Source organism: Aythya marila (genome assembly GCF_965140915.1).
Source record: "Aythya marila genome assembly, chromosome: 3".
Classification (NCBI taxonomy): domain Eukaryota; kingdom Metazoa; phylum Chordata; class Aves; order Anseriformes; family Anatidae; genus Aythya; species Aythya marila.
In genome coordinates, this window is record NC_139044.1 from 74,677,380 (window position 1) to 74,701,522 (window position 24,143).

Below are 24,143 nucleotides of genomic sequence, written 5' to 3' on the forward strand. Positions count from 1 at the left end.
GGCCGCCGGGGAAGCCGTCCCCCGAGGGGGGCCGCGGGCAGCCCGCTGCGAGGGGCGGCCCCTCGGGCCTCGAAGCCGGCCCCGAGAAGCCGCCTCTCGCCTTGCCTCGCCTCGCCTTGTCCGGCGCTGCCCTGCAAACGTCGAGATGAAAAGCACGCGAAAAGGGGGCCTCGGCTCAGGGTTGGCCCGGGTCCCTCAACACAGACCCGCGCCCATCACTGCCCCCGGGGGTCCCAGCACTGCCCCCGGGGGTCCCAGACCTCACACGACACTCTCTAGTGCTTATTTTAGTTGGAAAAGGGGGTTTTGGTGCTGCGTTGTTTTGCTTTGGGGATTGGCTAAGTATGTATTTGCTTTCAAGTTCTGGTCAGAGTTAACCTTTATTTCAAATAAAGACCAAAAATACCATCAGGGAGAATAAACAAGCAAACAACCGCAACAAATACTAGGAGAAAGACAAAAAGTCAGTGTAGAACTGAAGGCACGAGTCTGAAGCCTTGCATCGTTGGCAAGCCAGAACTTTGTTCCCTGTTTTCCAGCAACAGAGCCTGAGGTAGACAGCTCTTTCTGAAAGCAAGTTGTTGAGTAGAGAAAATCACGATCTTTTTCATCAGAATGGGTTCTAGCATCATTGATATTAATCTATATATATACATATATATCTTTTGAACAACATTTCATTCTCGAAAAACATTCAAGAAAACTATTTTATTTTTTTTTATTCAGTAAATAGTCCTGTGTTGATATTTTCTTACTCACACGTAGTTTGCATTCTGAAATCATCAAAATAACAAAATGTCCTTATTATTGGAAAACCATCAAAGCCATTCCATTATCTAATACAAAAAAAAAAAAAATCCTCCCACATTTTATTTTGGAATTGAATTTCTTCCTGAAAACGAGCCATTATACATACAGAAAAACACGTTTCTTTGAGCCCTGTATAAAAGCCACACTCTGTCTTTCTCTTGTCTATGAAAAATACTGGTGATGAAGAACAAGTGCCTCTCTGCACACACACAGAGCAGCTCTGCCTTGTTTCAGAATGTCCTGAGGGAGACGGAGGAGCAACAAAAGAAACAACCTAGAGGATAAGACCAGGGTTATAGTCTGCCTGTAGCTCTTCTTCCAGCTCAGAGAGGCATAACATCATTCCTTGCTCCTGGAGATCCAGCTGGGAAGGGTGGGAAGATCCAGAATGGCTGGGGTGGGTCTGCTCAGCTCCACACACTGTGAGCAGCATCCCAGATCCTGCTCTTAGTCACTAGTAATGCTGGCACCCTGTGCTTTCACTCATTGCTGTTCCAGCTGCAGTTGGCACAAGTGTAGGGAGGAAGCCTAGAGCTCAGGTAAGCAGTTCACAGCTGTTGCCAAAGGACATCAGAGCACAGAATGGTGCCAAAGATGAGGGACACCTGTGCTCCTGACATCTGCTGCTGCTGACATTGCTGCAGACATCTTCAGGGAATTGTGCCCTGGAGGAGAGGGCTTGAGAAATTGGTGACCTTCACAGTCTTCATTCTCTCTAAGGATGTTGCACAGTTTCTGATACTGGCTTTAGAGGGCATTCAGTATTATTACAAGAAATAACATAAAACCATAAATGATTGAATAGAGCAGCCTCCCACGGACGTCAACAAACAGCACTTCTATGCTTGACTTCTCTGGACAGCACTGTATTTGGGGACCATATGTCCTCTCTATCACTTTCAGAATTGAAAAACACAAAGATGGACGCGTTAGCACTCTGACCATTTGTGTTGGGTTCTTTTCAAAGTAAGAAAGCAGAGTGTGCCCTGAGCCAGAAAGAAGAGCAAACCTCTTCAGCCTACGCAGTCCGACCAATACAGACATTTAAAAACATACACAACACAGCTTGGTATCTCTCTCCCTCTCTCTTTTTCCTGCCAAGGCTAGCTAGTAAATCTGTTACATCCTCTCATCTAGATCTCATTGATTGTGCTTTACAGAGAAGATATGAGTAGCTGGAGAGGCAGACATAGCACACAGAAGTCATTAACAGAGGGGACTTGGTGGCACTACTGAAGTGGAGAAGTTTGTATGGAGTGGAGAGCTTCCTAGGAGAGGAGGAGGCATGGGATGTATTTAAAACTAGATCAGTAAGAAGAACAAAAACTTTTTTTTTCTTTTTTTTTTTTTCTTTTCTTTTCATGCTTATTATTTTATGCTCTTCCCTTGGAATTCTGCCCCATGTGATGCCCTTCCTTAAAGATCACCTTTATAGACACCTTCATAGTGCTGTCATAGCTCTCCCAAGGCACTTTCCTCTATGTCCTGCAGGGGGAATCGCCCTCCCATGCTTGGCTGCCAACCTGAAGGACACTTGTAAAAAGCTCACAGATCTGCCAGGTGGAAGCACTGCTCAGGTAGGTGTGTTGCTGCAGTTCAAGGCCAACCCAAAGTTCATAGGGAGAGGTAAGGAAATTAAATAAACAAGCTCAATGTTAAATAACAACATGGCTTTAATCATCCCGTTTTTCGAGACATGACATGCTCACCACTTTTGAGAACAATAAATACACATACAACATTCTAGCCAAATTAGCTTTTCTAACCAGCTTAGCACTGAAAGTCACTGTGTGATGTAAGCTTCGTTTTCCTCTTTGAGGGAGAGACATTTTGCTGCACTGGCAGCCAAACTGTAGGAACTTTAACCTTAATCATACATAGCTTTGTATACCGAACAGTACTCATAACAACTGATGCATAAACAGCATTTATCACATAAATGTATGTGCATAAACCTTCATTCTTCTAATCAGCTACAGAAATTACATAACTGCTGAAATTTATATGTAAATTGGACCCTTGCCATTTAAATTACTTTAAAATGTCTTCACAGATGGATACAACGTATATGCTGACATCAAATAATTTCATTACCTGTGTCCATTGCTGAAATGTGATCCATAGATATTTTTAACAGAATCTTAGGAAAATCATATAGACATGGGTTGCAACATATAAACAGAAATGATAGAAAAACAGATATATTGTAGAAAACAACGTTTTATGTCTGTGTAACATCAAGTCTACTGAACTTCATTCTGGCTTGCCAGAGTGTCCAATTATTCCTGATCTAAACAAATGGACAAAACTGAAGAAGTTAGCATTCTTTCCCAGTAACATGCATAGAACTTAAAACTGCAAACCATGATTTCTCTGGTCCAGGCTAGGGGCTTTATGAACACAGACAAGAGCTCTTCCCAGTCCCAGACTGGCACCACTGCTCTGCTGTTTAGTGTTTGAAGAACCCTTCCAGCCGTGGCCTTCTCAGCATGAGAAAGACTTTGCCATTCTTTGCCTTAGAGAGGCAGAACAGTTGTCCACTGAAAAATTCCTCCTTCTCGGAGTGTACCACTCGCACAGAAGATGCTGCGTACCTATAGTCACGGAGCCTCAGAGACTCTGCCAGTGCAGTTGACTGCAGTTCATTCCTGCATGATTTTGATGTATTGGAATAGTGCATTACTGTGTTCTTGTTGAAAATTAGATTTTTTTTTTAAACATGTATCAAGGAAACTAAAATTCCCAGGATGCATTCATGTTGATTCTGGTCATTGCATTATTCATGCTAAATTGATGTTCATAAGTTTTGAACTAACAGCACACCTGGGGACATGCATAACAGGTCCTCTCTCTGCATGAGTCACAGGAGTTGCATGAGATGAATCAATGTGTCTCCTCTTAGTATAGGTAAAAAGTAGATGAACACACATTTAACTATAGAGCACCAGAGAAATCCTTCAATTTTTATATAGACCTATCTCTAGCTCATTTTCACCCTGGTAAATACACGGAATTTTGAAAGTTGCTGTAGCACACATCTGGAATAAGGCATGTAATTTTGGGCAGAGATTTATTTATTTATTTATTTATTTATTAAAAAAAAGGATTCACATGTACCAAATGAAAATGGTTACTCTTGGATGTTCATAAGAATGGAAAGCTTATCTTAAAAGTGGAGATTAAAGGACTGAGCTTGTTTATCCTAGCAAAACAAAGGCTAGGAGGGAGCTCTGTTTGATCTGTAAAACAGACCTGGGTGAGAAGAAAACCTCCTTAAGCAATTGGGCAGCAAAGACATAAGAAAAAGTGGTGTAAGCCCATATGTGCATGCCTGTTTTTCTGTGAGAAGTAAAACCTTCCTAACACTTCTGCCTGGCTCAGAGGGCCTGTGGGTTGGGAGTGGGATGGGGAAAAGGAGGGAGATGCTGGACCCTGTGACCAGGCAAAGCCTTTCAAGCTTATCAATGAGTAACTACTAAAGTGCTGGAGGAATTTCGGGTGGTCTGTTCTCCTTGGGGGGTACCGAAAGGAGGGAGACCTGAAAAAGGAATGGCTCACTAAAATAGCTTTTCATCCTCCAATATTTCAGCGCTGACCAGTCATATGCTGGACAGTCTTTTCCTGGACACACGCCTTACTGCACTTTTAGGAAGAATTTTCTCTTTTATTTGCTTCTGCCCAGGCACTTGAAAATGGCAGTTTCCATTTGCAGAGTTTTTCTCAGCTTTACAGGAGCCTGAGACAGTAGCTTGGGAACTGGAAGACTTTGAATCCAAGGAAATCTGGCTAACAGCAACGCTGCCTGCGCTCTTGGAAGAGTACGTGTAAATCATCTTGAGAAAGGCAGACTTCGTGTTTGTTTCTTGCTTGTAAATTATGATATAGCACTTAGGAAGAAACGTACAACAGAGAATCCCATAATTGGATATTAAAACAACAATGATTTCCACTGCTGGCAGGTATTTGCCAAACGTAGTTGCATAGACAGGGATAAATACAATCCATGCTATAAAGTAGATTAGCATGCCAAAGGTTATGAACTTAGCTTCATTGTAGTTCTCTGGTAACTTCCTGCCTTTAAAGGCAAATATGAAACAGATGAAGGCTAGAGCAGCTATGTAGCCCAACATAATCCCAAAAGCTACAATAGAGCCCTCATTACACTCCAGAATTATTGATCTTGGAATTGAGAAATTTTGCATTACGAAAGGCGTCCTAAATACTAGCCAGCAGGTGCAAATGATAACTTGAATCCCAGTGCAGGTGACCACAATGGGAATAGGTTTATATGCACATTTCAGGACATTCTGCAGCTTGGGATCAAAACTAAAGGCTAGTAAAATTTTTAGCGACTTTATTAAAATACATGAAACACAAAGTGCAAAGCTTATGCCAAAGAGGGATTGCCTAGTTTTGCATTTGAGTTCTGTGGGTTCACCTATGAAGAAGACGGTGCTTAAAAAAATGCAGAAGTGGCTGAGGAGGATAACATAGCAGACAGTTAAACCTCCGGATGCCTTTACAACCGGCGTGTTCAAGTTTTTAGTAAATATGATACTGATGGAGAAAATCAGCACAACCCCAAAGCTAGAGAGGAGGAGCAGGAAAATAGCAAACCAGTCAGTCCAGCTGAGGAACTGGATCGTCTTCCTGTAGCACGTAGTACTGTTCACAGGAGCCCAGTAGGTTTTGTTGTGGCACCGGTAGCAGTAATCCATATCTGAAAGCAGAAAAAAGGAAGATAAATTCGGAACCCACAGTAAATCTGATGGCTCTGGCTGCTGCTGACACAGTCCTGGCAGAGGAGCTGGGGCCCCAGGGAGCCAGCAGTGGCTAGCTCTGGAAAGACACAGTGAAACCAGGGTGGTAGTTTGGGATTGAATTGGTTGTCCACCCAGAAAGGAACTGTGTTTCTTTCATCCACCTAGTCTTACAAGAAAAAAATACTTTCTCTTCTCAGAGATTTTTTGAAATACAACAGCAAGAATAAACATTGCTGTAGATTATGCTTTCAAAGAGAGCTTTTTCTGTAAAATTCCTATTGCCCAATAGGGAGAAATTTCATTATTATTTGAGTAGAAAAGGGGATAAAAAGTAATTTCTTTCTGCTAGCTATCAATATTTTTAAAGACACCAAATTTCTTAATTTCTTCTCTCTCCTCTGTATTTACTCTCTGACCTTTAAAAACCTTACTCACACTACAAATGAACCAGCAGTAAAGTACACATTGGATTTGACACTAGAAAATACTACTGTATGGTCATATCTAACTTCACAGTGCTCCTGTTTAAGATTAAAAAAAAAAAAAAAAAAGTGCCAGCATGCAAAATTGTTAACTTCATATTTCCACTAGGCTGGCTATCCTGCAGAAAGATATGGAAGCAAGGCTCTATTTTCATGTGGTCTCAGGAATGTCAGCCAGACTTTCCATCCAAATCAAGGATAGTGCTAGTCAACTGTAAAATCTGATTGTTTAAAGCTAGGTCTTCTAAAAGTATTTAAACCAAGTTTTATATGTTGAAGAGTGTTCTTCCCTTTCATATTTCTGAAACCAAGCATAAACAAATATTTTAATCTCATTCCAAAATTATACCCAAGGTTTCCAAGGCTCGTTATACACAAACCAAACAATTCCATTGATTTCTAAATCAGCTTTTATTTGGATCACAATTCTTCTACCTGTTTGATTGCTGTAATGGTTTTCCGGGCAGTAAACACATTCGTAGCAGCATGTGTGTGGACTTTCTGTAACCTTTTTCATCTGTCCTGGTCTGCAGTGCTGGGAACATGTTGATCGAACCTTCTGCAGTGAGCAGAGAATGAAATACATATCAATCAGCTCAGGTGTTACTAATTACAATGAACTCTTAAAATAGCCCTCCAGTAACACTATGGTTTGAAATCTCTTTTTGTATCTAACATATTGTAAGGGAATCTGAAAATGATGTTGTAAAAAGGCAATGTAGGCAATGTTTCTTGCATTTTCTCCACACTCTCAAGAAGTGACAGGATGGGGCATTATCTACCTGATAATTTTATTATTTTTTTTGGCCCTACTTCAGTGTGATTTTCTATACCTTTAAAAATACACATCCAGCTTTGAAACTAGAAGTTAGGCTTCTAGGATCCATATCCAGATCCAGAGAAAGCCCAGAAGCCTCTGAGAGGGGAGTCGGGTGGACCACATCACAAGTGCGGTCCTGACACCCCGGGACATACACCCCAGCTCTGTGGGTGCATTGAACCACAGCTCTAACATGCCTCACCCTCAGCAGACCACCCCTGAATTTCCAAGCCCCACTCTTAAGTGTGTGATCAGGGCCTTCTCACAAGGCCTGAGTTCAGGTCCTTCTTCAAAAGACAAGTTTTATAAAATGGAGAAGCAGTCCTGAGGGACACTGCTGTTTCTTCTCCCTCCCAGATGGGGCTCACAAACAGATGGAGGCATTTCCTTGCCATCCTGGGCTGTGCCACAAAAAGGGACAAAATGTGAAGTCCTCTTCTATCCTCAGCCTTTCCTGCTGGCTGAGGCTTCACATAAAAACTGTATTCTTCCCACCCAGTGAACTGCCTTTCCTCTGTCCTATTAGCAGCGAGTGCTTTGCAGCACAGCCACATTCGGTTAGAGCTACACAATAAACCAAAGCCTTCACCCATGCACAGATGACATTACCCAGCTGGAACTGGCTGGGGCCACCCACCAGTCCTGTCTACACTAGTGCCAGGGCTCCAGATGGTGCTGCCTACCTCATACTCTTTCAATTGTGCTGACCCCAGCTCTAACAGGAGTAAATAATCAACAAGACTTTTTTTTTTTTTTTTTCCCCAACATTAAAGTCAGCAGATATGAGTCTTCATGTACAAAACAAATGGTTGCCTTATGTAAGAGAGGGTACATTTATAAGTATTTTCCATTTTAAAACCCAATTTAAGATTCTGGAATAGCATCCTTAGGACAGATTAACTTTGAAACCTCTCAAGAGCATTCTGGAGAAATAACTCAATTTCAAATCACTGAGCCTGCTTACAGGCTCAAGTACTTCTCAAAATATATAATGGTAGTTGAATATATCCAGAGAGGATGCTTCACTCCAAATGGAAAACATGAAAGTACATGAGAGATTTCTAGCTGACACATATTTTATTTGTGACTAACAGAGGAAGAAAAACACATATGAAGCAAATTTCAGCTGTTATGTCAACAAACTGAAGGTTACCTTTAAGTTCAGAAATTCTTTCTTTTTCTCATCATCCTCAAAGATAAAGTCACCTTTCTCTGTGTCATATTCTGCCATAGTGGTGATTTCCATGTGACCATCAATTTCTTTCCAGAGAAGTACATCATAACTAGTTCTCATATCTCCTTTGGAGTCAAACTTGATTTTTTTATCATCATCGATGACTCTAACTTTTTTGAGTTCTTCAAGGAGCTGAACAGAAGAAATGATGACATATCAATATCATTTCAGTGGGATACACTCAATACTTTTAAATATGTATGCTAATATCAAATGAAAAAAATATATTGCTTTTTAGGAGTGAAAAAAAATCTTAAAAGGGATCTGTATAACTGTTAATCTGACATCCTATACAGATTTACATTATTCTGACAATCCTGTTGGCTTAAAAAAAAAAATACTATTAAGCACAAATAATCATTTCTTAATTCTATGCAATGTCTACAAATAGCCATGTTCATATTTTCCTTTCCAGCCTTGGAGGTTTTGGTAAAATGTTGGGAAAAAAAAGATTTTGCCTTCAGGAAACAATGGCCTTGGGACTTCCCTTCTTGTAAAGAATGACTGTGAATGAAGCTCCTGTTGTTACTGTACTGTCAGCAAAGTAGATATGGACAACATTTCCTTCCAGAGTAAGGAAGGAAATTGGCAACCCAGACTTCTTCCCCCAGACTTCCTCCCCCAGGGTCTGGAAATATCTACTTTAGTATTGTTTTCACCCGTGACTCTTATACTTATTGCAAGGTGGGACACCAAGTCGTGAAATGAACACTAAATGCCAGCTTGCTCAGATGAGGTGGTATACAATAACAATGGACAGCAAGGCTATATTTGATAAATCACAGGAAATATCAAAGCAAGCACTCTTTGATAAGACAACTATCCAGCTTAATGTTACAACCCATTCTGTACAGTAGGGTGAAATTTCTCTTTACATTATCACAAACAGTTTAAAAAGTTCTGTGTGAATCTAGAGAAGGAGAGATTAAGGCTCATATTACCTTCTCCCCATTGACAAGGAGACCATAAAAAGTCCTTCATTAGCCACTATGGCTCCTAATTAAAGCAAAGGCTTTATCCCTTTGCCAGCTTAACAATTTTTAGTAATAGGGGTTAATTAATGAGAAAAAACTCCAAGGTTTTGGTGAATGGCTGAATGTAACTGCCTTTTGAAAAGCACAATCTTACATAGATCTTTCTGTGATAGTCGTAGCATTTAAAGAAAATGCTGACAAATATATGACTTTAAAAGTCTCTGGCATATATATGTATAAACAAATCTGGCATGTGTTATTTTTTCAGATATAACATCACTTTTATGAGAGTTCATACATTCTCACTGCATATCTACAAATTTATGAAAAACATAAGTGTGCTTTTAAATGATATTTCATTTTAGTTGAACATTGCAAAGTCTTGTGGGATTGAACAGGATTTTTTTATTGTTGTTGTTCTGTATCCTCAGGCTACTCATTTATTTTTTTCTCATCTCCACTTTTTCAATTTCCCTAAAAAACTATGGAAACAATAGAACTTTTGGAATACATCTTGAGCTTCAGACAGAAAGAGCTAATAACTAGCTACAGTATGATTTAATTGATATTTATTTTTGCATGTGTTTAATAGCAATAACAGTGCTGTTTCTCTGTATGTGGAGATAAGTGATAAGGATTAGTTGCATCCCTAGCTTTAAGTATGCTGATTTCTGAAGGGTTTTAGTTTAGTGTAGAGAAAATGTATTATGAAAACAGCACAGGGAGAATAACTCTCTTTTGGTTTACTTCATGAGTTCTAAGCCTCTTAACAGGACTTTTAATTTAGGTGGTTTGGGATTTAATTCAGTAATGATGAATTCAACATCCCCTGTAGACCAGTCCTGAATTTGTCCTATCTGCATTTACAAATTCATGTAGGAGTTTGATTGTTACTGGGTGTTTTTTTTTGGGGGGGGAGGGGTTGTTTGTTTTTTTTCAAATCTCCTATCTTGGTTTGACCTGCCCTGACCCATGATAAGAGGTCAGAGCAAGTCAGAGTGGTTCAGTAGATGTTTGACTTTTAAATGAACTTTTGTTTAATCCTCTGAGTAAAAGTGTGTAAAAGTGAATACTTCTGAGCAGGTTCTCAGGTAAAAGGTCAGGTCAGGTTTACTTGTCTGATTTTTCCTGTCCTTTTCCCACTCAGTAGAGTCTGATAACAAGTACCTAACCCATCTTAAGAATTGTGCCACATTTTCCTACCAGTCACTTCAATATAAATCAAGATCAGAAAGAAGAATGGTCTGTTGCTTTTTCAATTTCAAGTAAAGATTCGTTATAGAGGTATATAAGCTGGACATGGACAAACTGGGGACACAGAGGGGGAAATTGAAACTCTTTGGGAAACTCCTCTTCTGTACCATCCCTGTCACTCAAGAGCACTTGGTGCTGAGTGTTACAGTGGTTTGCAGCAACAAGGCCAACCATCAGTAGCAGAACAGATGATAAGTCAGCCATAGATTGACTATAGATTTCTATTCTATCCTGCACAGGTAGCTAGTAAGTTAGCAAGCAGACTACAGACTGGAGCCTTCATCCAAGCTGGTGCCTTCTCTGCATGCCCTTTAAAGGTGATGTGGGAAGAGTTGGGGTAGCTATTGAAGCCCAGCAGCTAACGATCCCATCCACATTGGTGGAGACAGGCATTTCCAGCTGCTGCTGCTGTATCCATGAGGAAGGAGATGGTGGGTGTGAATTGCAGTAATTCTTCTCTATCTATAGCAGGACACAGCCATAGCTTAGCACCTGGAGCTTCTGTGTCTGCAGGGGCCAAAACAAGGAAGGCAAAACTGGCTCTCAACACTGCAGCAATTGGCAACTGTTGCTCTGGCAGAAGGATTGTGATTTCATTTGGCCCATGCAGTGGTGAAGAAAGGCAGGAACAGGAATAAAAAGGCATTTTGGTACAAGGACCAAGCCAGCAAACCCAGGAATGTGGGAGGAAAAATGAGAAGGAAGTTATGTAGAGAGAATGACACCTGAAAGAATTAACATCATACCTCCCAGGGAGTGAAAGCAGAGGGATCCTTGCAGTTTCTGTCTTTGCATTGCCCTTTAATGGCGTGAGCAATGGCATAGACTGCAAGTATAGTACTATGGATAAATCCGGGTTCAATGTTGGCATTCAAAAAGTCATCTCTCCAGATGTGTTGTTTATTCTCAACATTTTGCATCAGATCATCCTGGGATTGATTTGAAATGCACATTTGAAAATCATAATATTCCAGGTGTGCACAGACTGACAAAAGCATAATATATTCACCTAAAAACTTGTTGTTTTCAGTGGGCTTTTCATGAAGGTTCTTCAGAAAGTCTTGGAATGTGGATATGTCTCCACTCTTAAATCCAAATCCCACAACAGTTCCCAGCTGTCTGATATTGGGCATCGTACTGATTTTCACTGCTGTTGACCAGTTATCACTTGCAATCCAGATTTTATTTACATTTCTCTCAATTGCCTTCTTAAATAGCTTGAGCACGTGGAACTGTCTCATAAAGACTACAATAACATTTACTCTGGTTTCCTTGACAATCTTCTCGACTGCATGATCAACTTTGGTGTGAAAGGTTTTGTCAGAGAGATAGGCAGGCAGCAGTTCTTTAAAAGCTATGCAAACATTGTTTGACATGGCCTGGACCCCAAAGCTCTCCAGAGCAAAGCGCCCGTTGTCATCATCAGTGGCTATTACTCCGATCCAATTCCACCCAGACTCACAGATCAGGTGGGCCATTGCTCTAGTCTGGTGGAAATCACTGGGGATAGTCCTGAAGAATGAAGGAAACCGGATTTTGTCACTGAGGATTTCAGCTGACGATGCAGGACTGACCTAAGGAGGAGAGAACAGTTAGGTTATGGAAGAGCTCTCCTCCAAAGGATGCTGAGACACCCAAAGCTGCTACGACTTCTTCATCCCACCTGACCTGGGGCTCCCTCCTCCCGTGACTGAGCATGACCAAGGTGCACCCAACTGGGGCAGAATTCCTCACCCTGCTGTTAGGATGCAGACCCATGCCTGGTACCATTTCCACTCTTTTCATCCTCATGCACCTAATTGCTTTGTTGAAGGCAGAGAATAAAACCTTTCAAAATACCTATGACAGGTATGCTGGTATAAGGATTTTGCTTTAATCTGTTGAGATACCATCAGCATGCTGTTCAAGACAACACTTAAAACCCTAGAAGTGCTCAAATGTTGTTGGAGTTATTCAAATTTCTAGTACACTTACATTTTGCAGTATTTTTCTAACACTGAGTATATTATGTTTCACCCACCATATACTTTCTCTCCAAAATTTAATTAGTGTGTTTTAGAGGGGTCATAAGGTCTGTTAGAAGAGCCTACTGAAAAAAAAAAAAAAAAAAAAAAAAAAAGGTACTGAAGAATAATATAATCATTCTTAATTCTTTCATGTAAAGAAATTATTCTTTTTTTTTGTTTGTTTGTTTGTTTGTTTGTTTTCTCTTGTGAATGTAGCAAGAAAAAATATATTTGGAAAGTTTTTATTAAAATCTATTTGCTTTTTGATACTTGTATAATTCCTTCCTTCCCTACTTCCTTCCTTCTTTCCTTTTTCCCTACACTTGTGTTTCCTACATTGCTTGACAGTTCCTAAAGAATAAATCTAAACTTTCCAAAATGAGAGCCACCTATTTGGAGAGGTTGCCAAACTTAATGCTGTCAGCAGATTACTATCAGTATTAATCTCCTATTGATAGTAATCTACTATTGACAATGTCAGATGTTATAGATGAGAAAAATCTGCTGAGTCACCTTTTCCATCTCCATGTCACAATACATATTTGTTTAATCACTTGCCTTTTAATTAAGTTGAAGTGTGGCATTTTAATTTATATATCAACTATAGTTCCTACGGTGAAGCTGGAGATCATAATTATTTCCTACAATTGCAGAGGAAAAGATTCAGTTAGAATTATATTTAGTTCAGATTTTAAGTATTTTGCAGGTTTATTTAATATGTTGCTACTTTGCAGTAAGATAATATATGTTAAATTACCATACCTAACTTGTGGCAGAAGATGGTGTGGCGGTAGATCTCCTGTTTCATTGTTGACAGCAAGTCCTGGCTTTGACCCCAACTTCTCTACAGCAGTTAAAGTGGTAGCAGAAGCACTGGCCTAAGTGCAAGCATGGGACTGTATGCACTAGTACTAGCACTAGACAGGTTGGAAATAGAGAAGGGTGTTTTGGGAAGGACCAGTGCAAATCTACAGGGTTGTATTCCTTCTCTTCTGCAGCTTCTTGAAGAGCAGCAGAACTAAAACTGTATTTTAGAGCAACATTTCTCTAAACATTTCCAGACTCCAAAATCCAATCTCTCTCAGGCAGGAGAGAATTTCCAAATTCTGGCTGAATTAGATTGTGCCTTGGCTTTTAACTTGGGATTGGGCATTTTTATATTCACTGCCAGCTAAACTAGACACAGCGGGTGCAATTTGGTTGCCTGAACAAAGGCACTGAGTGGCAACTGAAGTACTCTAAAGTAACCATCACAGCCAAGCAGGACAATCCAGTGGTGCTGCCAGGCTGATAAAAACACAGTGCCATGCTTGAAGACCATGTGGAGGGGTGTAACTTGGGCATATAAAACAGCCCTACCTGCCTTTGTTTAGGCAAGTGGATCAAGCCTTCCATTTGGAGTTCAATCTCACCTCTCCTGATGTTCTCAGGTTGAGTCAAATCCTGCTGTGTAACAAAGATGTGACTCGCAATCCCTCTAATCAGAGCCACATCTTCTTCTAGCCATGGTAAATTTGACCCTCTGTCCAAAGTGAAATAATTCCCTCAGACCTACCTGTGGGATTAGTTGCAATGCCAGCAGCCTTGAAACTGCCATTGACACCTCAGAGTAACTGGCTCCAGTGACTGCCTTAATTCTTGGTATGTAGTCTGAATAGTTACACTTGAACTCTACAATATCCTTAGAAGAATTGAATTTAGACAGGAACCTCAGAGTAGATGCCATGGCTTTTGTAACTTCTGCACAGGTGTCATAGATTTCATAGCCCAGAGTAACTCCAGATAATAATGTCGAATTGTTGATCATTTCAATAGCATGTATCATTGCAAGTGTCTGAAGAAAAACTTGAATTTCGAAGCTGTCAGGAAACACACAAGTTTCATTTTAGAAAAACATTTCTAGGATTAAGGCTGAAGCACAGTTTGTTTGTGTGTTTGTTTGTTTGTTTGTTCTTTGAGCATATCCTTTAGAATTTGACAGTTATTGAAAGAAAATTACATTTAATGCAATTTGCTTGGGTTTAGTGTACAAAACAAACAAACAAACAAACAAGTGAACAAAAAAACAGAAATCATATCTTTTGTCTCACCTAAATAGAAGAACAAGCAAAGTAAAAAAAAAAAAAAAAACACTTCAACTATGCTTGAATAAAAATGCTTTTCTGAAAAATTGGTGCTAAAACCATTTTTTTTTACAGTATATTAAATTTTGCAAGTGATATCAACAAGTATTTGTCAAAGCCAGTGGGGCTGTTGCAATTTGTTCCATCTGACCCAGCAAGCATATTTAAAAAAAATGAATTTATTTTCAACAAAAGCTTGAAGCAAAGAGATGACTAAATATTTCAGAATAGAAGAAGAAATTTCATAGAATCATAGAATAGAATTCTTATCATAGAATGCTATGATTCTATGATAAGAAATTCCAGAGGTTGATGTCTTCCAGTGGATGCATAAACATTCCTCAATCCTCTGTAAACCTGACAAATTTAGTACAGCTTTTGTCCTTCCTGCCAGTGACATGATAACACTTTCTTAATCAGAAATGTGCTACAACAGGCTGCCTGCAGTGCAACCAATGGTCATCTCAGGTTAGGGTTTCTGAAGTTACAAATCTTACAAACCAAAATAAATTTCAAATGGTCTTGAGACAACTTAAGACTTATTTTGATGTACATTCTAAAGCTGAACTCGCACATGACATGGTGTCTGTATTTCCTATCCTGTAACATAATGTCATAATTTTAGTACAAGATGTAATAACTACAGTGATTACAACAATTACAATCTAGTCAGCAAAGTGCTATCACAGATTATAAGTGATCTGCCCTGTGGGGTGAGCGACATACTTCTATATGTGCTTAGATAAAATAGAGAAGACTGCTTGTGATCAAACCAGCTGGTTGCAACTTCATAACAAACAATGAACTGCACAGCAGACTAGTTTAGACATATAGCCAAAAATTGGTATTTACAGGGCAATTAAATGATTGTTCAGCACAAACCTCAAAGGCTATTTGATTAAATATGAAGACTGAAATAGGATCAAATAATCATTCCCTTCATCAGACAGCCATAATGTTTTCTACTGTAATTTTCCCATTCTTTGTCATTGTGTTACATAATTATTGATTTATTTGATGTCTAAGGTCTTCTTAAAGACTGAGAAATGCAAGAGAAACAGATTTTGTTGATCTTAATATGAGAAGTGTAAGCCAGATGCCAGTGATCTCTTCTGTAATGTATGTAATTTTCATGTTACTCACCCAGCACAGTTCTGAATGACTGGCTTGATGGGATGCTCTTCTGGATGCAGCATTTCACTGTGAACTGCAAACAAGCCTCCTATAACAATGTCTCCTGGAGAACTGGCACCCACAAAGTCATCTGTATTCTGGCAAGAGGAGGCGATGTCAGCGCTGATCACAAAGCAGACGATCAGAAAGCTAAATATTGCCATGTTTCTAGTTCACTTGTTCACTACCAGCTTTAAGTCCATTAAGCTAGCCACAGTGCCAACAAGTGTTCCTATGTCATCTATAAACAGCAGCGAAAGAAAAAGTCTGTGCTCAAAAGTTAGTCACACCTCATAAGGTGCTTGTATTTGCTTGACTGACTTAGGCTATTTTGCTGTCACAGAAAGCGTGAGGGTGCAGGGGCGTGAGAGTAAAAGAGGGAGGGAAAAAATAAATGAGTTCAGGAGGAAGTGCTAAACGTTGAATCTATTCTGCTGTGTCTAAAGATTATTGGACTTACATGTAATCTGAAAAACGCAGTAAGTATTTTGGTATAAATGTGGGCTTGTCTTGAACGCTTTCCAGCTGAGTGCAGGGCAATGAGTCATCACATAACATGGCAGTGATATTACTGTGGTTAGGTCTAGTCCAAACAGTACTGCAAAAAAAGACCCTCTCACCACAGTGGGCTTTAGATCAGACTGTGGTCTAAAAACAGGCAAACAGGAAAAATTAAAAATAAATAAATAAATAAAAATCTACCTTTCTCTTTTTTTTTTCAATCAATTTTATTTGTACAAAAATGGTATGGAAAAGCATATCTTCATGGTTCTGATGCAATGCAGCTTTCTGTGACTTCAGCCAGCTTTGGATCAGGTTCTGTATTAAAAACCAGCCTATGAAAGGGGGGAAGCACACTTTCTTCCCCCTCTGTCTGAGGACACCAGTACATGTAAGCAGCTTCTGTACCAGGGAGGATCAGCTGCAACCCTTCTCAGTGCCATCATTCCACTCAGATCTGCAGGAATTCCACTTGCAGAATAGGATTCTGTGCTAAGAAGGAACTGAAGAGAAGCAGAGGCTGGACATTCAACTTTCATAGACTCCAACCGCAGACGTCAAAGAGAACCTCTTTAGGACAGAAACATTACTGATGCTGCTAAACAATACCAACTTATGTAAGAGACACAGATTTGACAATAACTCTTTTACTGATACTGGATTTTCTATTTACGTATAATGTCTTCTTCATATTTTGCTTCTTTTGGCAGCATGCCAAAACAGTGTCAAAGGAATGGGGTCAGTCATAGTACTGATTGTCTCTGACTGTATTATAAGAAAGCTGGCCTGTACCTAGAAATTTTGAATCAAGCTTTGTTTTCTTGCAAGCAAAACAGAGAAATGGGGTATCTGTTACATATTCTTTCTGATAAACACGATGCATACTATATAACTGATTTGGATTATTACATTTTGCCTTGTTTCTCACTAGTCTCTTTGTAATTACAGTACCCATTTACAACAGAGATACTACTTGCAAATGCAAATGATAATCCCCAGTTAAGTCACCATTCAGCATCTTTCTTTTTTTTTTTCTTTTTTTTTTTTTTTCTTTTTTAATCATATAAAAGCTTATGTTTCTTTCATCTGCCTTCTTTCTTTCTGTGTGATATTCTCACTGCTGGTTCAGGGCAAACAGATGCTTGCATTTTTCTTAATGTGTCTAATGGCGTGTGTTTATGAGGAGATTAGTATAGCAGTTTATTCTGCTTCTATACTGACTTGTAAAAATTCCATTTATTCCAAAATTATTCCTCTTGACTTATAGCAGCATAAGTATATTCTGATTCTGACCTTGACTTATGAGATCCACTTGCAAATATTCATGTACCTGTTTCTCTCCACCTAAGTAATTCTCACTCAAGCCTTGCTCCATATACTCAGGTGTTTCATTTTCCCTGACTTTGCATAAAACTTCCTCTAAGCTTTCTGCCAAATAATACCTAATGTAGTTAAAGCTTGGGAACAGAACTAATCATTTTTTTAAGCAAGCTACAAGAAATATTAAGGTATATGCCTCTAGTATAAAGTAAAGCATTTGAGGAGCTAAGTATTGCATTAAAGATTCAATCGAAATACAGTACTGATAATTTGAAACTTTACACTTATTATAATCTATGATTTGAAGCAGTAAATAAACTCTACTCTGCCCAGTCCCTAGAAAGCTATTAATTTGTATAGAGGAGGATTTTACCTAGAAACAAAAATCATTACTTGGTCATTCTGGAAAGTAGAAGTTGACAAAATAAACATTACATATAGTTAGTGCCTAATTTCATGTTATGTATAAAAACACAATGAAATGAGGCGTGCTTTAAATTCAACTACATTGGATTTGTGTCACAGTGTAACATATTTTCACAGGGAGGCATTTTTTTATTATTTATTTTTTTTATTGTTATTGCTTGTTTTCAAGAACTACATCTCACAATTGTTAGTGGTGAGAAGTACTTCAAAACACTATTGAGATAGGTAAGCCTAATCGGGTACTGCAGAATTAACAGGAAGTGTTTGCAAATAATTTTTCATTGATTCTTAAGTACCGATAGAAATAAGTGTATAATACAAAATGTTATTCACTTAAAATTTAATTATAAAATTTAATTATTATTTAAAATTATTATTATAGCGTCAGTAGAATTTCACAGTTGTCTGCATAGGGGTATTTCTTTGGAAAAATATAAGAAGATGTGATACCTCCATAAGTCAAATGCAAAATGGCAAGCAGAATCAGTTGTAAGATTCAGGGGAATTCTTGATGTATCATCATGTCTAAGAAGCAGCCATTAATGAACCATGGAAAAGCAGAAAAAATAAATAAATACCAAACCCAAAGATGTAATGAGAGTCACAGTTGAATTCTACGAGCCTTTAAAGGAACTGGTGGCATACAGAAATACTCTGTTAGGGTCATTGTATGTCCCAAAATTACCTGCTACCATGCCAGAATGACTGCTTCTTCCACCTGGTCTTTGGCTTCCCTTGGAGAAGGACCAGAATAGGTGGTTTTGAAGAGAGCCCTGCCAAGTTCAGCGTTGATCCAGCAGGTGACTTCTTGTGAATTTACAGTTAACAATTTTTTTTTGCAACAGTGCCACACCTTTGGCAAAGTCTTCACAATCCAGGATGTGCAAGAGAAGCCAGAGGGCTATCATTTGTAAGGAAGCTAATGCTGACATGAGCTAAGAGGAACCACCTCTTCTCACATTGCTCCCATGGAAATTATGAGCCACAAAATGAGGAAGCTAAGCCACAGTTTTAAAGCCCTGAACTGAGTAGCTTGTCCCCAGTTCTACCACTAACTTGTGTCTGATCTGCACAGACTTCCAACATAACTTCCCAACCCAAGCCTGTCATTTACAGTCAGGTTTCTGAAAACCTCCATCACTCTCTCAAATGAATTAGTACTGAAATGCCTTGAAACTCTAGAATTAACCTTCTATTGATGTATATCTTATCTGTAAAATGACAGACAATATTGCCTTTCCATTTAGATCATAAGCACCATAGAATAACTACTGTCCTAAAGTTATGGTGAGCCCCCAGGTAAAGTGGGGTATTTTGATACAAGTAAGAAATAACATAATGATAAGGCAGGACAAAAACAGCTAAACTAAGCCAAGTCCTTGCACTAATCAGTGCTACATTAGAGGAACATACCTTACACACGCATAAGCCTTAACCCCCTAGAGAGCTGTTCTGTACCAATGCCGGTGACTGCTGCCATCTCCCACCTACCCAAGAGATGACACGGCATCCCTTTGCTTTGGCCAACAAGACAATCCTTGGCTTGCCTTTGTTTGGGGGCAGTAAGCAGCATGCATGTAAGACTCACACGTGGCCCACAGCTCCCTCACAGTCTTGCTGAAGCCCATGGGAGCTGCTGTGCTTCACAACCATAGATGAAAGGCTGGTTGAAGGCCAACATACTGATGAAAAAAAGAGTCAGCATGGAGCTCAATATATATTGACTATGAGTACTTTGGTACTCTTCAAAAACCTGAAATGCCAAGAAAAATAGTGTGGAACAGTTCTCCAAAATCACCACAAAAAAAAAAAAAAAAAAAAAAAAAAAAAAGTGCAATTGGAAACAACATTTGTTTCCTGCAGAGAAGCCATTACAAATGAGTGCATAACACCTTCCAGGCTACCAAAACGGTATTGTCCCTTGCGAAATCATTTTATTTTCCATTAATTAATTAATTAATTAATCCAGTTTAAGGAGATGTTATCTTTCAGTATCATAGTCTGCATCTATATTAATAAAGACAGGAGAGAGCAGTGAAGTCAAAATACCACAAGGAGACAATATTGGTTGGGATTGCCACCTTTCTAGACTAATAGAGCTGCTGTATTTTACCCAAAGATTTTATACTGCACAGTTTTTGTGAAGAAAGTTTACACAATGGAGCAGAAATAGAGGCAGGTATTACATTACTTCATTTTTATTATCTTTAAAAAAATATCTACTAACTGAGAACTCTCTAAGCTTAATATCAGATAATAAAATTAAATAATAGAAAGGAAAATATCCATTATTTTTATTTGTATCCAATTAAAAAAATAAATAAACATTACCAAAAAAAAATCAACAATGAAATGGAATTTGGATGAAAGCCAAGCAACATTAATTCCTGAGAAACAAACTAACTCAATTTTCAAGTTCACTGGGTTTGTCCTCTGGAGCATGTCAGCTGAGCTGCATGATGGAGAGGACAAATCCTTTTTTTCTCTATTAGGTCACAGTATTGTAATGTGCCCCTTGATGTTCTCTGAAAGTTGGATTTCCTTCTAGTGTAAATGATTTGGTTGGAGTAGTTCTGGTAGACAGCTGAAATGCTGGAATATTTGCCTAGAGGAGAGCTACAACAGTGCCTTTAGCCTCCTGCCCTGACTGTTGGGGCAGTACTGAGCAGCCCCACAGTAATTCCTTTTTCAGAAAGGATTTTACTCAATAGTCAGTGATGTGCATGTTCAGTGCACTTCTGCTGTTTATAGTGCCATAGACCTATAAGAAACTGAAGTAGTTCTGGTTCAGCAGAGTCGCAAAGGGAGAAATTAAAGCTTATTTCTACAATATTTTGAGTTCAGAGTGAAGATATTAGTTTCTTTCAACTTCTCTAATATCTTAATATACTTAGATTAAAGTTCAAGTTAAATATATTCTTGAAATGAAAAGAAATAGCTATTCCAATTTTCATTTATTTTCTATAAATAAATGTTTTTTGTTGTTCGTTGTTTGTTTTGTTTTGTTTTCAAAATATTCTAGCAAGTCTGTTCCTATCCTACCCAACCAAGATAGTAATCAGCTGTGCAGGACAGATGCAGAACAATTTTTCATAAGTACAGCAAGGTAGTCATGACCCAGTTGATCAAAGCAACTTGACTGCAGAATTATTCACCAGGTTTAATTTTTCTCCTTTGCTCCATCTCCTCTTGTCTTAATTGGAAAACAAGTGAGTAAAAATGTCATTCACCTATTGACAATATAAACATTTGAGCCCAACCTGTAGTACAAGGGCCATCCAGAGGAAAAGAAAACCTCTAGCCTAGATATTTGGGCTTTCTCCCAAAAGGCTGAAGGCCTGAGGGGCAGCCCTTCTGTCAATGACAGCTTGCTGTTGGACAGTGAGACCTTTGCTACTTAAAGAAGGGGTCTGAGATCTCTTGGTCCCAGTGCCCCATACTCATTGAAATGCCACTGAGGATTTTTTTGAGAAAGTCCTGGTAGCCTGATAATCAGGCACCCTCCTCAGACAGTCATTATGTTCAGAAATTCCTTGGTGTGTACTGCTTGTGGTGCCTTGTGTATTATTCATATTCTAGAAAATCCCACGTGCAAGAAAGTCAGACTGGGAGTCATTTCACATGAAAATATCAGGAGCAAGTAGGTATGAAGTTGATGTTGATTCTCTCAGTGTTATTAGTAATGAACAAACCTTAAAATAGAAAACAAGGCTTTTAGTTTTTGAGTTTTAAAATATAAGTGGTTATGATTTTTAGATATCTTAAAATGAATTGGTTGTGGAGATTCTGAGGGTCTTAGCTTTGAACATAGACTCTTCAAGGGACAGCTAGTTACCTAAATCCAAATAGTTGCCTTGGTGACCTTGTGCTTATTCTCACTAAATCACTTTTGCAAATAGTACTTAGCATTTTGTTTGCTTGTTCGTTTGTTTAACTCTTACAGTACTTGTCCCGTATAAGTTCCTCTAAAAAAATGTGTGTTTTTCTTCAGCTGTTTTGGAGCTGGTATAGATTTAATAATATTAAGCAGTAATTAGAATAAGAGAAATGAAATAGTACTGTTTTAGGAGCATGGAGTGAAAGTTAGGTAGACCCTATTTTTTAGGGAATGCCTTCAGCACTAAGAGATATCGTGGAATTATTCGCATTCACCTTGGCCAGAGCCTTCAATTATTCAGTGCAAATACCAGCACAGGAAAGAATGATAACTCATTTTCATCCCTTTCTCAACATACTTTATCAAGTACAATTCTGGAAATTATGAGTTTAAAAATCTTCAGATAGGAAAATAGAAAATAGGAAAATAGAGACCATGTTTCCAAAACATGTTGGCTGGCAGTATCTAGTACGGTACACCAGGGAAAGAACTGTTTTTCACATGCCCTGATTTCATGGAATCATAGAATGGAAGGGACCTTAAAGATCATCTAACTCCAATCCTTCTGCCATAGGCAGGGATGTCACCCACTAGATCAAGTTGTCCAAGGCCACATCCAGCCTGGCCTTGAACACCTCAAGGATGCCCCAAGAATGGGGCATCCACAACTTCTCTGGGCAACCTGTTCCAGTGCCTCACTACCCTTACAGTGAAGAATTTCCTCCTGAAGTCTAATCTAAATCTATCCTCTTTTAGTTTAAGGACATTTCCCCGTGTTCTATCATTATCCATCCAGTGAATAGTCCTTCTTCATCCCTTTTATAAGACCTCTTTAAGTATTGAATGGGAACTTAATTTCATAAAAGTCCCCTTCTTGTTACTGTCTTGAAAACACATACCTGAGCCAATACATATGTGTTTACCTTCTTCCAGAACACAGCTATTAGAAACAGGGAAAGATAAGTTAGGGTTTGACTGCATGATTTCCAGAGGTCCTTTCAACTGCAACTATTCTCTGATTCTGTGATAGTACTGCTTCCAGCAGTGTTTTGAGGGAAGGACTGGTGTCCATTGGTGCTGAACTATAGAAGAGATAATTGAGATTTAAGGCTTTTCTCAGTATTTATTACTGGCAATTGTAGGCAGTCCTGAGCTCAGCTGGCTCATCTTGGGGGACCCCATTTCAGGGAATCTACACCTCCTTCACTTCATACTGGAGACCAAGGTCTTGAACTGAGCTGTATGGAACTTTGAAGGCAAGCAAAGGCAGAGAATTACCTTATTGAAAGTAAATAGAGTTTGCCGCAGCTAATGTAGTTCAAGTTTGATATTTAAATACATTTTAAACTGACTCCAAAAAGTTTGGACACCATCTCTCAACTTTTTTTTTTTTTTATTTTTTTTGAGAATTGGTTCAAGGTTGTCACTGTCACCCTTTTTCTGGACTTTTGAAATTTATTTTCTCTTTCTTTTGAAATCTTAAAAGATCTCAGCTCACCTTACAAGGCTGAGCTGTGTGTGTTATAAAAGTAAACATACATCTGCAAAGAGAGTACAGGCAGAACAGGTGACACTCATAAAAATTCCTTTCAGATAAGGAAAAGAACCCCCAACAGCAAACCTGCAAGACACACTCTGGAGACTGACTTCAATCTTCAGAGTGAAAGACTGAGAAAAAAAAAACAACAAAGTTTCACAACTTAAGACTATCGGGAAATGTTCACTCTTAAATCTCATGGAGTAGCATTCAACGTTCTTTCTACAGAATATTTTACATTGTCAATTAAGGAGGGTTCATATACACAAAAATACTGCATAACTAGCTTTGGCTAAACAAGGAATGGGAAAAAAATCTGCTTGAAATTGTTCCTCCTCACTGACAATAAACTGTCTTTGAAGACATACCACAAGAATGGACAAAATCAGTAATCTGCAGTTACATCTTCACATGTGTTCATCTTTATTAAATACAGTACAAAGTAGTTAACAATACACAAAAATATTCTTTATCTTAAACTTGGTATTAAACCTCTTTGCGATCATCCAGCCTCAGAAGTTGTGGGTGGTAGAACGACTACCATTACCTTCATTAATGGGAAGCAGGAATAACTCGTGTCAACAGCTAATCAAAAGACTAAAAGAATTGGCTAGAATCTACCAAGATGCAAAGAAAAAGGCATCTGAGGAATCGGCTATGTGATTTTTGAAGCTTTTTAAGTTATATCTCTCCAGAGTAGATTTTCAGGCATTCAGTTCCCTGCAGTTTTCAGGTTCCCTCATTGTGACCAATATTGACAAAACCATCATTTTCACACTGAAAGAGTGAAATCGCATGATTTCATAATTAATTAATTAATTAATTAATTAAAAAATTAAAAAG

General features: G+C 38.8%; 1 protein-coding gene across 1 annotated transcript; it reads right to left on the reverse strand.

Moving 5' to 3' along the window:
• Positions 1-4,409: 4,409 nt before the first annotated feature.
• On the reverse strand, positions 4,410-15,894 carry GPRC6A (G protein-coupled receptor class C group 6 member A; the record flags this gene model as incomplete). Its single annotated transcript, XM_082758205.1, has 6 exons — positions 15,610-15,894; positions 13,899-14,202; positions 11,084-11,911; positions 8,029-8,241; positions 6,491-6,614; positions 4,410-5,530 (listed from the first exon to the last, which is right to left on the reverse strand). The coding sequence occupies exons 1-6, from the start codon at positions 15,801-15,803 to the stop codon at positions 4,410-4,412; spliced, it is 2,784 nt and encodes a 927-aa protein (XP_082614331.1). The 5' UTR covers positions 15,804-15,894.
• Positions 15,895-24,143: the final 8,249 nt, after the last annotated feature.